Source organism: Phalacrocorax carbo, chromosome 10, assembly GCF_963921805.1.
Source record: "Phalacrocorax carbo chromosome 10, bPhaCar2.1, whole genome shotgun sequence".
Lineage (NCBI taxonomy): Eukaryota > Metazoa > Chordata > Aves > Suliformes > Phalacrocoracidae > Phalacrocorax > Phalacrocorax carbo.
The window spans coordinates 3491499-3504650 of NC_087522.1; the positions used below are offsets into that span (position 1 = coordinate 3491499).

Below are 13152 nucleotides of genomic sequence, written 5' to 3' on the forward strand. Positions count from 1 at the left end.
GCTCTTCGGGGGGCAAAGCCACAGCTCGTGCCTGCAGCTCTCCCCCATCTCACTGGACAGAAGCAAGCCCTTCTCCAAAAACACTCAGCAAGGAGGCTCTGAGCACCACTCCCCCAGAGAGCTCCCCCAGAGCTAACAAGGGGTCTGACCAATTCCATAAACCTCAGGAAGCTCTGGTACGATCCTAATGCTGCAGCTTTCCACCCTGCCCTTAGGACCTTGCTTTCTCAGGATTCAGAGCTGTCTTCAGGCAAACCTGCTCCTGCGCTGAACTGCAATGTTTGCAGCTTTTAAGGGTAGCGCAGAACAACTAGAGAAGCCGCCTGGAAGAACGAACGCTGCAATTAAATGCACGCATTTTCAAATACAGCTATAAACTTGCTTGCAAAAAAGCTACCCTCACTAAAAAAAGAAGTTAGCTGCTTCTGGCTTAACTATTTTTACTACATTCCCCGCTCCAAATTTAATCATGTATCAATTCATTTTGAACAGGATAAAACCGCCCGATTTCCTAAATGAAGAGCAAGGCTAATTAGACAGAGGGGTTTTTAACAATGGCACGCTCGACTAGTCAATTTGAAACCCGAACACACCGAGAGGTAGGCACTAACCAGCCAAGGATATGTTTTAGCAGGTAACACTGTCCATTTCGGCCTCATGCAAGCATCGACCATTTCCCCAGTTCCACACAGTACCTGGCCGAAGGACGAAGCCCAGTCAGCAGTCCTGGCTGCCCCGTCGCGTGCCGGGGCTTGGGGCTCCTGGGTTTGGAATGAGAAGTCAGAAAACTCAGGGACAAAATGAAACCAAAAGAACTCTTTGTGCGGGCAGCTCTGCCTGTGCAACCTTCACAGGAAACGTAAAGGGCAAGTTAATGTGCTGGAACGGCATCCCACCCGATTCACACAGAGAAGCGCCTGCTTTCTACAGCCAGCTCAGGCATAATGCGGCTAATTTGGAGCTCATTCTCCGCTAGCTGCCACCACGGCCGGGATTCGCTCTGCACTCCAGCTGTGAACAAAGCCAGGAACAGGGAAAGAAACTGACAGAGTTCAAAGTCACCTTCTTAGCTTGGGTATTGTGTATAATACCTATTTATCTCCCATCACATCTCATCAAGTCCCCTCCAGCCTCAGAGTCCTCTTGCAGCCGCTTCACAATCTATTCCCCCCTACAACCTCCTGCAACAGCAAGGAGGATTCCTCAGGTGGCCGAAGGTGAAAAAAAGAGAGTTAGAAATCACACCAAACCATCTACCCACGGCAGGCAGACACCTACAGTTCACATGATATAGCAACTTTTATTTTCTCAAATAAAATAATCCTTCCATTTCTGCTCGATCAGTTTGTGAGGGGTGGGGAGGAGCACAAAGGAGAGGGAAGGAGCCCTGCTCAGACAAGTTTGCGATCAGACCTGTCCTCACAGTTAAAAATCCACATCAGACCGAACCCTTTTTCAATGAAAGAAAATAAAAGCTATTGGCAACTCTTGATCCCAGAAGGAAAGAGCTGTTCTCTATCAGGCACTCTGAATTGTTTAGCATCAGTATTCAATGAAAAAGCGTGATTAGAAAAACCCCAGATTTCTGATGAAAAATATCCAGACAAGCAACAATGTTTAACAGGGCTGGGGTAAAACCCACGGCATGGGATGGTACTTCGAGCTCAAAGAGCTGTTACTGGAATTCAGGGGCATGACTGAGACAGGAGGCGATTCCTCAGCAATACTCTTGGGGGACTAACGGGCAGGACAAGAGCAAAGGAGCGAACTCCCAAAACAGCTCCTCGGCAAGTGATATGCCAGAAATGAATCCTCGCTGCAGCCTATGGCTCTTTGATCGTACCCTGCTGCAGTTCGGCCAGGTTAATCACTCATGAACAGTTTCATTTCTCATCTCTCTCAGTACCAGTTGGACCAGGATGTCCTACAAACCCTACTGCAGAGCGAAGGAGAGGCACAGAGTGCAACTTCTTAATATTAATGGAGGTGGGACCATCACAAATTCACCGGGGGTTGTCTCAGGTGCAGAGAGTGATGTTTCCAATGGCTAAAAGCTGCGGAGACAACATCTCCAAGGAGCAGGGGAGGGAGAACTCTGTTTCAGTTTCAGATCAATGCTTAAATTAAGTGAATTGAGAAACAGGAAAGCATCAGCAACGTTCTCTCAGCCCTGGCTTCCCTGTCCCAAAACACAGGGCCAGATTTGTTCACACAAACCCACAAACTTCCCACTGGTTAAGCAAGCCACGGGTAGGTTAACACATGGATCCACGTGCAAACCCTACTAGGGGCAGGACATCGCTGGCTGTGGCAACTGTGTCCTAGACGAACTGGCTCCTATTTTATTTTTAAGAGACATTACTTTGCCTGAAATGCCACAAGATGGAAACCCCATCTTCCCCATCCCCACCTGCAAGTACAGTAGCGTCATTTTCTGTCTTTCTCCAAGAGAAGGAGCTTCACGGAAGCTTTCTTGCTTTCTTGGCTGTAGAACACATCTCCCTTTTTCTTTTTTTTTTTTTTTTCTTGTTTTGTTTTGTTTTGCTTTTTTCTGGTCAGTTCCAATTCTAGTGATTAAAGACAAGGCCAGGCACCAGCAAAGAAGATTACTTCTTTACGATCTGAATGACATCTTCATGCTCCATCATATGGGTTAAACCCACTCTTTGAGGGCTGTATTTTGTGCTTGTCCCCTTTAAAGTAAAAGGGAGAGAAGGGTTAGGAGAAGACCAGCCAGAGACACCTGAGGACAGGGATTTCACTTGCTGTTAAACACTTACCCACACCAAGGCATATTTGAACTGGCTGGCTAATGATCTGTGAATTCGATGGCACTGCAAGACAGACAGACAGCATGTGAGACATTTCAGTGACGCTACTTTGCAAACAACTGGCTCAATATTCAGAAACTAGAAGCAACTCAGGCCTGTGTCAGAAACTACAACAGTGACTTTAGGAACCAGTTAACAGCACTTGAAAGAATACAGAACAGACACACAGGAATCACCATTCCACATAAAGCCCCATTCCACCGCTTCCATGTGCTTTCTCACTGGACTGCATTAAGTGATTTTTTTTTTTAACCTTTCATAGCAGCTAGGAAAGAAAGCTGAGGCAGATGGAATTAGTTAAGGTAACAAAAGGAGAAGCCCAACTAAACACTGCCATGTCCCAAGGTTTATGAAGCACAAATCAAGGCAGGCTCCAAGAGGAACCTACCTTCTACAGACAAGGAAATGTAAAAGATGCAGAGAAATTACCACATGCTCCACAGAGGCCCCTTTCCGTAGAATAATGGCATCTGTAAAGTCTGGTCTCTCTGTGGAGAAGCAGGAGGGGGGGGGGGGAAAGCATTGGATTTCCATCAAGTGTGTTCTAACATGCTGACACCATCTCACATTGCCTTGTGTTTACTACTCCCAAATCCCTCCTCCCGTTACGCTTGCCAGCTCCCAGACAGAACAGGTATCCAGGTACGTGAAAGCATCGGATCAGTTCTGTAGACACTCCAGTACCCACAAGAACAGTTACCCATGTCACACAGTCAACAGCTTCCTCACAATTCACCTGCTTCAACTCCATTCCAAATACTTAAGACAAACAAAACCACCCAAGCCAAAACCCAAGTCAAAACACACCTCCTCAAGTAAAACCAAACCATTCTGCAGTTTTCTGTAAAATCTGCAAGATTTCATAGCTTAACAAGCTCATAGAAAGTAAATCTCATAATCTCCTCACATCCAGCCAAGTTCAGAGACACAGCAGTTCACAACCAAACAGGAACACGTTACAGACGTGCCTTCATCACTGAGAGAAGCTGCAAGTGAATTGTAAAGCAAAAGGAGGATCAAAAGCACTCCTGAGCCTCAGGAGCCTGGCATGCGAATCACCAAACCTCTCACAGCAGGAACAGGGGACCTCTTCTGGGTAGTGATGGGCTGAACAGCTCATCACAGGGTGTGCATAATAAGGAAGAAAGCTGCGAACTTGCAAACTTTATTTCCTTATATCATCATGCAGTGTCTTATGAAAATTCAGCTCTTCTAGCACCAAGAGAATAGGAGGGCTGTGGTGGGGTACAGGCATGGCTGGATCAGATGGAACAGAAAGCACTTCCCAAGAGCTGAAAGCTGCTTAGGAAAAGCGTAACTGCAGCATTTCCAGGACACAAGAGAGCGCTGACAGCCAGGCATCCAAGCCCCGCTGGCAACCTGTCTGCCTTTGATGAGTGGCAGCCCTTTGTGCCTTCCAAAACTTCTGCTCAGCTAATGGTCACTTACGTCCTCGTTTCTTGGTGTAGATGCAGGTAAGTGCCAGGTATTCCCAGAGCTTCTCCAGCAAGTAGTCCAGGTTCAGTTTCATGCCACAGCTGCAAAACACCAGTGTTTACTGCTGTTGTGTTTTAGAGATCCAGAAGAACAAGGTGAAATGTCTTATTAAAGCACTAGGGAACAAGGGGAAAAGTCTTTAATGAGGCCAAGTAAAGGAAAAACACAAGGTGAAATAAATAGGGCTTTCAGAAGGGCAAGGAGCTTTGAAGCAGCAAAGCCCCAGTCAGATATATCAGCACTTCTAAGGAAACAAGCTAGACTGGCTTACTCTGGCCTGCAGTGTGAAGAAGCCAAGCAGCCTGCCTCTCCAGGGGACGGAAGCCTGGAAAAAACTGCACAGCGCTCTGCTTCTCATCCAAGCAGCTGCAGGCAGCCCTGGGAGAAGCCCCTTCTTGGGAGAAGCTGGAGAAAGGGGTAGGAAATGAACCACCACACCATCCGGGCCAGCACATCAGGCAGCGTGACAGGCTCCTACCTGATTACAACACTGTGGGGTCTCCGAGCAAGACGATCCACTTCCTCCATAGATATCTGGTCAATCTTGTTATAAACCTAAGTCAAAGGAAAAACAGCACACCCTTTAGGAAGCCAATTCAGCAATGTTGCAAGGAAGTAAGACACATACACGGAGGTATAACAAGGTAGTTCCAATATCTGAAACAGAAAGTCAGATCCTGCCAGCCAGAGGACAAGCCAAGGCCCTTAGTAAAACAAACTGTTAAAATTCAGAAGCTGAAATATTAAGTTTGGGCCTTTTATTTTCCCTTTGGGATGACTTCCAATATGTTCTCCAGTATCTTTGATTTCACCATAGACCCAGTCACCAAACAGAGCTGTTAAGTGACCTCTGGCACAAGGGACCAGTAGCGAAAAGCCAAGCGCAGAGCCTGCGGCACAGGAATCGAAGGCTCTGCACCGGGGGAGCCAACCCCACGCCGCCAGGACACGCAGCTCGCGCTGCTCCACGGCAGCCAGCCACAAGAGGGCACAGGGAACACACACAGAGTACAGCCGCGCATGTAAAGCTTATAAAAAGCTCCCTGTTGAGCTGTGCTTTCCACCTCTTAAACCCCAAATCATTACTGCTTTAGGAACCAGGAAGGTCCAGCGTTTCCTTCGGCAAAGAATGGAGATGCTCGGTGCGGCAGAAGGCAGGCTGTTTCCGAGATACTCACGTAGAGGCACGGCATGTAGACCCTGTTGCCTACAATCACGTCAATGAACTCATCAGGGGAACAATCCTCTCTGAAGAGGACCTCAGCGTTGAAGATTTCTGAGGTGAACATTGTCAAGGCCCAAATCCCAACACATCTACACACCTCTGTGAGCCAATGGGCTGAGCTTGCTTGTGAAAGCCTGTTGTCAACCCAGCATCAAAGACACAGCAAGGCTGTCCTGCAGCAGGTACCACTTGACTGACAAGCTGCTGGTGGCTTAAGGGTCTCCCATTTTTGGAAAGGATACTATATTCATGGAGGATGAGCTGCACCAACTTTTCGGAGCACTGAGTCAACGTGACAGTTGAGTTGAAGGAGATACCTCCACCCTTCTTCGGCTGCAGGGAGGCAATAAAGCAACTTAAGATCAGCCTGCAAAACCCACAGCACCCCCTTCAGTCTGTCCAACACAAGGGGCAGCACACAGCAACCCCAGCTTTGCTTAGGCAGCCAGATACAAGCTGTGCTTGCATCAGCCCAGGAAACATCACCTTGAAGTAGATATTTGGTTTGTTTTTGTTCAGCCGGATCCCTACAGATTCCAGTTCTTTCTCCAGCAAGGCCCTGCAGGGAGACTGCACGTTAGTACCTGTGAGACTGAGCACAGTTGGGTGACTCCCACACCTTTCCTTTTCGACTGCTGTATTGACACCACCTTGCCATGAGCTTTTACTACAACCTAAAAAACCACAGCTAATGCAGGACAGAATCTGCGGTGGAAATCTAGGTTGACACCCACATCTCTGACCAGCCATCCTGTGGGAATGATCCTTCAGCTGAGAAGCCCAAACCAGTTAGCTAGCACCCTTCTAATGGAGTACAACCTCCGTCTCACACTCAGTAGCTTAAGTACTCGTTCCCCAGCAGGCACATGACACAATGCTTCAGGGAGTTGGCGTGTTTTCTGGGCGTGTGGGAACCCCTGAATCTAGCCCACCGCCCCACAGCTCCATGAGCCCAGAAGCACACGCTCACCTCTGTACTTCACCTTTCGTGGCATCCAGCATCATAATAACGACATCTGCTGTCCTGGCCACAGCTATCACCTGCCGACCTCTGCCCTTCCCTGAGGAGAGACGAGATGGCCACACATCAGGGAGAGGAATCATCTATGAGCTCTGCGACAGAAGGGGATTTCTGTCCTGAACAGCTGCTTGGAAGCAAGGAAAAAGATCCTGCAGTGCTGTACTGGCTGCAGTCAGCTGTCGGGGGCCCTGAGCAAGCGCCTCTGGTCCATCCATACTGTCTTATGTTCAGCACAACCCCTAACAAATGCTCTTTGCTGCTGCTCCTCCACCACAGGTTACATGAACTGGTGTGTGTAAAGCTATCAGAGTACGGCCATGCGGGTGGAAATGACAACTCTTCCAGCAGGGCAGCGTCCCCAGACATGTGCAATGGTAACAGCTCCAGGCAGCAGAGGCAGCTTACCCAGAGCAGCGACGTGGGCCCAGGGCCCCTGTGCAGAGAGGTTACATGCACTTTCTGATCAAAGAGTAGGGAGACCTTATTAACCAGGCCGTGCCCCTCCAAGAAGAGACCACTAGGAGGTTTTCCAAAGTTTCCCAAGGCATCTTCTGACATGGTTTTCCTAAGCTTCATAAGGCATCTTCTGACATGATCAGCCAATCAGGACAATGACAAAGCAAAGGGACAAAGCCAACACTCCTTCCCAGAATCAGGAGTCATGGGAGGACTGGCAGGAACTCAGGAAATTAGTCAAGAGAGGTTACTGTTTAGCTGTAATTTCCCCCTCCGCCTCTCTAGCATCTTTCTTTAGATTTCCTCTGTACCAGAAAACAGATGAGCAAGATAACACTCACGCAAGAAGGTGAGAAGTGACTGGCTTGCTTTGGCTCCCACCTCCAGAAAAGCATCTTTCTGCTACATATAGAACATTACGTGGGCTCAGGGATAAGAATCGTGCCTCACATAAGATCAAGGACTCTAAAATTTGGAAAACCAGCATGGGAACTATTGGCCCAGGAAACCTGCTAACGTCTGAGACACCCAGCTACGGTAATGAGGGCAAATCCCTACTTTACATGAACACAGAGATCAGCCAACCTTGTGCTGCTCCTTCGATGATTCCAGGCAGATCCAGCAGCTGAATATTGGCTCCTTTGTACTGAAAAGAAAACAGAAGGGTGGAAAGCTGAAAGCTTTGTGCAGGGCACCTGAGGTGCCTCAAAAGCCCCAAGCATGAGCCGGAGTCCAAAGCCTGCCGAGAGCAGAGCTGAATGAACCTGACAGAGCAGGACAGCTTTGCACAAAGCTGGTGGCTCTGTGTTATCGAGGCAACCTCCACAGTGTTTCCTACGAGGCTGTGTTCAACAACATTCATTAGGTCCTGACTTCCTAAAGCATCATGTAATTGCAGTTTGACAAAGCACCAGGAAAACAGCACAGTGCAAGAGTTGCTTTATCCTCAGTTGCTGAAATGGACAGGAAAAAAAAAAAAACCCAACACAGGCTTACTTTCTTGGTTTAAGGAGAAGGTGCTGTAACAAGCAAGTGCCACCACCTCTTACCGAGACAGACCAGAACTATTCAGATGTGTTGCAGGTCTTACAGCACCAGGGAATAACGGGAGGCTTTCATTCATCAGATCTGCAGGGGCATTAGCTTTCAAGCTATTGTTGCAGCAAAGCCCTCGGTGACGGCTTGGTAGCGACTGACTGCAGCTCGAGGCTGCGTTTGGATGTGTTACAATATTTATGTTCGTTTTAACACCAACATGGTTACTTTCACTATTTAACTCCACTTTCAATTCTGACCCAAATTTTCTCATTACTCTTGGACACTTTTCAGTTTGATGCCCTTTATCATTTGCCGTACTGATGGATGCTTAGGCCTCCACTAATAAAACCCCTCAAGGACAGGAGTAGTTGTATTTTCTTTCCAAATTGATCACAGTACAGATTGCCTCTCTTAAAGCTTCATTAAAAACAAATCTGTCAAGGTTTCCAGCCATCTGGTCAATGGCGCCAATAGCGGTTATAAAAAATTCAGTTGAGAATTGTTGTATTGCTCCGGTCAGTCGAACGGCACCATACGAAACCCCTCTCGGGCAGTCAATCCTGGAGAGTTATGTAGCCTAGGGAAGTGCTAAATCAGCACTGTGGGGTGCAGAAGATCTGATGCTGCAAGCACTCGAAACCTCCTAAAGTTTAGAGCAGAAGTCAGCAGAGACCTCTGGGTATTGCTGCTTCTTAGAGACACAGACACATTTACATGTCTGGGTTTTTTATCGCCGCTGCCATGCTGAAGGGAGGGGGATCCTACTTACTTCTATGACTCCTGGGATACACGTCAGGGTTGTGAACTCGTAAGACGCAGCTTCGCTGGCGGTTGAGGTCATTAAACTCAAAAACGTGGACTGAAATGCAAGAGATCAGCATCACTACAGATGCACAAATGAAAGCACCGGTAAACGCTCAGCAAAACAAGCAAGACCAAAGCGTTCCTCAGCTTTCAGAAGGGGTGTTGTGGCTGTTCCAGGCACAGGGACTGAAGCGGTGATGGGACAGCCAGTGCTTTTGCTGAACGAAGGTAAATCCTGCGCTCTCACCTATTTTCTCAACAGTGCCGTGGCTGGGCAAGACCAAGTTTTAGGCTGTTACCACAGGGCACCACACACAAGGTGAAGGAGCGTTTACCCTAGCTCTTTCAGCTCTTGGGGTACAATAACTTTCTGTTAAGTTATGGCAAGAAGGTGGAAGACAAAGAGAAGATGGATATCTGCTTTACAGCCACAGCTAACCACAAACCTGGAAACACACACGCCACGTGGTTAACGCAGACACTCACTGACCTTACCCACAGAAGGAAAACCGATCAGTGCCACCCGGGCATCTCCAGATTTCATCACATCGAAGCCTTCTCCTTTAGCGGCCGAGGATTTGGAGGGTTCTAGCAACTGAGCTCTGTATTTTGCAAGCTTTGCCTTCAGTAGGCCGAGGTGGTACTCGGTGGCTGGAATAACACAAACCGCAACAACTGGTTGACAGAAAGTTGCTGATAATTCACTTGTAGAAATAAGAACCTTCCTAAGAAGAAACACTATGGATCTCGGTCAACGTCTTAACCACTGCGACACGTACAAGCTACCCCCCAGCTGTTCTGCAACCTTTTGAAACACTGGGCCTTAAGAGCAAACCTTCTAGTAACCTCCACAGCAAGTCAGACTCGACGTAAAGAAGCAGCCAAAAAACCCCCAAATAAAAGGCAGGAGCCAGAGGAAGAGCTAGTGCAGGAATGAAGGGGTGAAGGGAGCCAGTTAAGGAGGGAGAGATCATGGGGAAACAGCCACTCCTGGGCAAAGGCCCCTTCTCACACCCGGTCACATTCAGCACTCCAGAAACACAAGATTTTTTTCCCTCTGTTCTTGTCAAGTTTTAAAAGACTTGTAACTTGGAGCTCACATGATGGAAGTACTTTACTGATTTATTCTTAGCAAAACACTTGAATCTACACCTGATACAGGAAAAAAAAGAAAGTAGTTTTTTCCATAGAAGCTCCCTTTGTAAGAGGGAAGGGCAAGAAACCCAGGAGATTACAGGATTTACTATTTTTCCTTTCCGTTATTTACCACAGCCTAAAGCCTCCAGAAGCAGCACTGTGCTGGGCACCAGCTCCAGCAAAACCCGAGGGAAGCTCTGCTCCCCAGTCCCTCTTTACGTTAAGGCATTTAAACACCAGCTTGCAGACTCCACAGCAGACAGCCCTGGTCCCCTGCGCCAGCAGCACTTCATGGAATCATAGAATGTCTTGAGCTTGGAGGGGTTCACAAGGACCATCGAGCCCAGCTCCTGTCCCTGCACGGGACACCCCAAATTCACACCGTGTCTCTGAGGGCCTTGTCCAAGTGCTTCTTCAGTATCGCCAGACTTGGTGCCGTGATGCCTCCCTGGGGAGCCTGTTCCAGGGCTCCACCACCCTCTGGGGGAAGGACCTTCTCCTAATGCCCAGCCTAACCCTCCCCTGGCACATGTCCCTGCCGCTCCCTCGGGTCCCATCACTGGTCACCAGAGAGCAGAGACCAGCCCTGCCCCTCCTCCTCCCCTTGGGAGGGAGCTGCAGAGCGCCATGAGGGCTGCCCTCGGCCTCCTCTGCTCCAGGCTGAACAAACCCAGGGACTCCAGCCGCTCCCTGAATGGCTTCCCCTCTAAACCCTTCACCAACTCTGCGGCCCTCCTCTGGACAACCCCCAGCAGCTTTATATCCTTAATGTACTGTGGCGCCCAAAACTGCACACTGTGCTCGAGGTGAGGCCGCACCAGCGCGGAGCGGAGCGCTCGCGGTGTTTGCCGAGCTCTGAGGAGAGCCGGGGCCGGGGCCGGGGCCGGGGCCGGGGCCGGGGCGCTGCCCACCCGCACGAGCAGGGCATTAACAGCGAGGAAAGAGAGGAGGGGCGGCCCCCGCTCCGTGACCCGCCCCAGCCCCCCGCACCCCAAGCCCCTCAGCCGCCCCGATCCAGCCCCTGCACCCCGCACGCCCAACCTCTCCCAGGGCCCCGCCCGGTACCCGCAGGTAACTCAGACCCCTGCCGCCCCCGGGCCCCCCCGCCGGCCCGGACCTTTGTTCTTCTGCGTGCGGGCGATCTCCTTCTCGATCTCGGAGATCTTCTCCAGGATGCCCATGGCGGGGCCCGGCCCGCACCGGCCCGTCCCCCAGGCCCCGCACGCCGCACACCGGAAGCGCGGCCGGCCCGTCTGTCCGTCCCCCTCAAGCGTCCGGCGCTGTGCATCCGCCGCGCCGCTCCGGGTTCCGCCCGCCGCCGCCGCCGCCGCCCGGCCCCGGGGATGGGGCACACGGGTGGGCGCCCACGCGTCGGCTGAGCGGGGAGTGCGAGCGGCCCGGGACCTGAGGCTAAGGAGGGGGCTAACGGGAGCTGCTTATAGGGAAGCTCCGAGGACCCAGTGGGTTTCAGAGGGAGGCCCCCCACCCCAGGACTTGCCCCCTCCTGCTCCTCGAATTAAGGCTGGATCCTGCATTTGAGGCGATCAGCAGCTTATGGGATTCCTGGAGAAACCCTCGAGGGGAGAATATGAAGCACAGCTCTCCCCCGGAACGGAGAAATGCTTTGGTCGATAAACAGACACAGACACAGACCCCTTAAATACATTTCATGTTTAATTTGGACATTGATTGCTCCGCAAAACGCCTCCTCAGCCCCTGCTCCGTCTGCCCACAAGCACACCCTTTCTGCAGCCAGCACGGTTCAAAAGAGACATTGCAACCTCTTTCAAGACCAAATACCCCATTTCTCACCTCCACACCCCAGATCCTCCCCCGGTCAGTTCTCTCTCACCACATCGCGACATACGTAACATCTTTCTAGTTCATCAAACAAGTCAAAGAAAACCAAAACAAAGTCTTTAGGAGGGAAGCTCTGAACACCAACAGCTTCCTACAAACCCCTCGGCTCCCCGACCTGCCCTGCACCTGCCACATGTGTCCCACGGGGCAACATCACCCCATCAGCTTTGGATTTCAGCCAAAATTGGCTTGAGGACAGTCGGAAGGAGACAGGCAGAGAGCAGGACGCTCCTTCCCCACCCTTCAAGCAACATACCAAGTCTCAGAGAAAAAACTTCCAAGAGCAGTTTTGGGGTAGTTATTACATATTAAACAACCCCGGGACCCTTCCTAACCCAGCTTCTGCCGACAACCAGTGTTAATTCAACTAAACCACGTCAGAAACCCAAGCATCACGCTGGCACTGACAGCCCTGCGGAGCGCAAGGAGACAGGCACCGCCACCAATATTGCACACAGACAGCTCCAGAGGGCTGCAAACAGCCGGCGGAGCCAGGTCCCCCTGCCAGTGTAACACCTGGAGGAGGCTTTGCCCCAACGCTTGGTCACAGCACAGTGGCACCTTTCGCCTCTAAAACCAGGACGTCTCCCAGCACTGCCTGGGAGGAAACCCCTCTCCCCACAGCCAAAGGGGATGAGTTTCTCCGAGAGGAGCAGAATAAAATGGGACTCCGCTTCCCAGCTGCTCTGCTCGCAGCCGCCCTCCCCTTGAATCGCTCTCCCGCTCGCTTTTGCGCTACTCTACAAATCTACCTGCAACTGCCAAGACAACGGCACACGCCTCCTTCACCGCTGGCACAGCGGGCAGGCTTCTGCCCCGTGGAAGTGCCAGGTCTCCCCACTTCTCCTGTACGCGGGTCTCTCTCCATTCGTGCTGGGGAAAAGGATCCATCCGCGGCAAAGAGCACGCACGAGGCAGGTGCTTCCCGCATCATCTCCTGAGACCAGCCCAGCCGCTTCTCTCATTACGCAAGATCCCGACTTGGAATAGAGGAAACGGGCTCACCGAGACCTGAATACTTTCTCGTTAAGGCTTAAACTAGCAATTCAAATGCTGCAATAAACCAGACAGACACGCTGCCCAAAGGAAGAAAGTTAGTTAAAAAGAAGAAAACCCAAACCACCTTGGCACTAGGCACGCGGGGGGCTTCGCTTTCCTCTCGCAGGCGGCAAACCCCTTCTCAACACCCACCCGGTTAGCATGTGACACGAGCCTGCTTTAAAGGGGGTTGTTTTTAAAACAGCCAGAAAAACGCAAACTGAACTCCCACAAAAAGCCCTGCA

At 50.7% G+C, this 13152-nt stretch overlaps 1 protein-coding gene across 2 annotated transcripts; it reads right to left on the reverse strand.

Annotated features, from left to right (window-relative positions):
* Positions 1-1280: 1280 nt before the first annotated feature.
* Positions 1281-11277, reverse strand: DRG2 (developmentally regulated GTP binding protein 2). 2 transcript variants are annotated; one of them, XM_064461461.1, is made up of 13 exons: positions 11127-11275; positions 9363-9523; positions 8838-8927; positions 7616-7676; positions 6524-6614; positions 6040-6112; positions 5796-5886; positions 5507-5604; positions 4807-4883; positions 4281-4369; positions 3261-3319; positions 2781-2834; positions 1281-2693 (listed from the first exon to the last, which is right to left on the reverse strand). In XM_064461461.1, the coding sequence occupies exons 1-13, from the start codon at positions 11188-11190 to the stop codon at positions 2607-2609; spliced, it is 1095 nt and encodes a 364-aa protein (XP_064317531.1). In that variant the 5' UTR covers positions 11191-11275; the 3' UTR covers positions 1281-2606. The 2 variants fall into 2 exon arrangements, with proteins under 2 accessions (XP_064317531.1, XP_064317532.1); XM_064461462.1 differs by lacking the exons at positions 1281-2693; positions 2781-2834; positions 3261-3319; positions 4281-4369 and adding an exon at positions 4440-4663 and having other exon boundaries at positions 11127-11277.
* Between the last annotated feature and the right edge of the window lie 1875 nt (positions 11278-13152).

Coding starts and splice junctions, on each gene's coding strand:
- DRG2 (XM_064461461.1), bottom strand. CDS start 11,190: ATGGGCATCCTGGAGAAGATCTCCGAGATCGAGAAGGAGATCGCCCGC. Junction 7,677..8,837: donor GTATCCCAGGAGTCATAGAA/GTAAGTAGGATC, acceptor TTTTCTTTTCAG/TACAAAGGAGCCAATATTCA. Junction 5,605..5,795: donor GCTCATCCTCCATGAATATA/GTATCCTTTCCA, acceptor TGTTCACCTCAG/AAATCTTCAACGCTGAGGTC.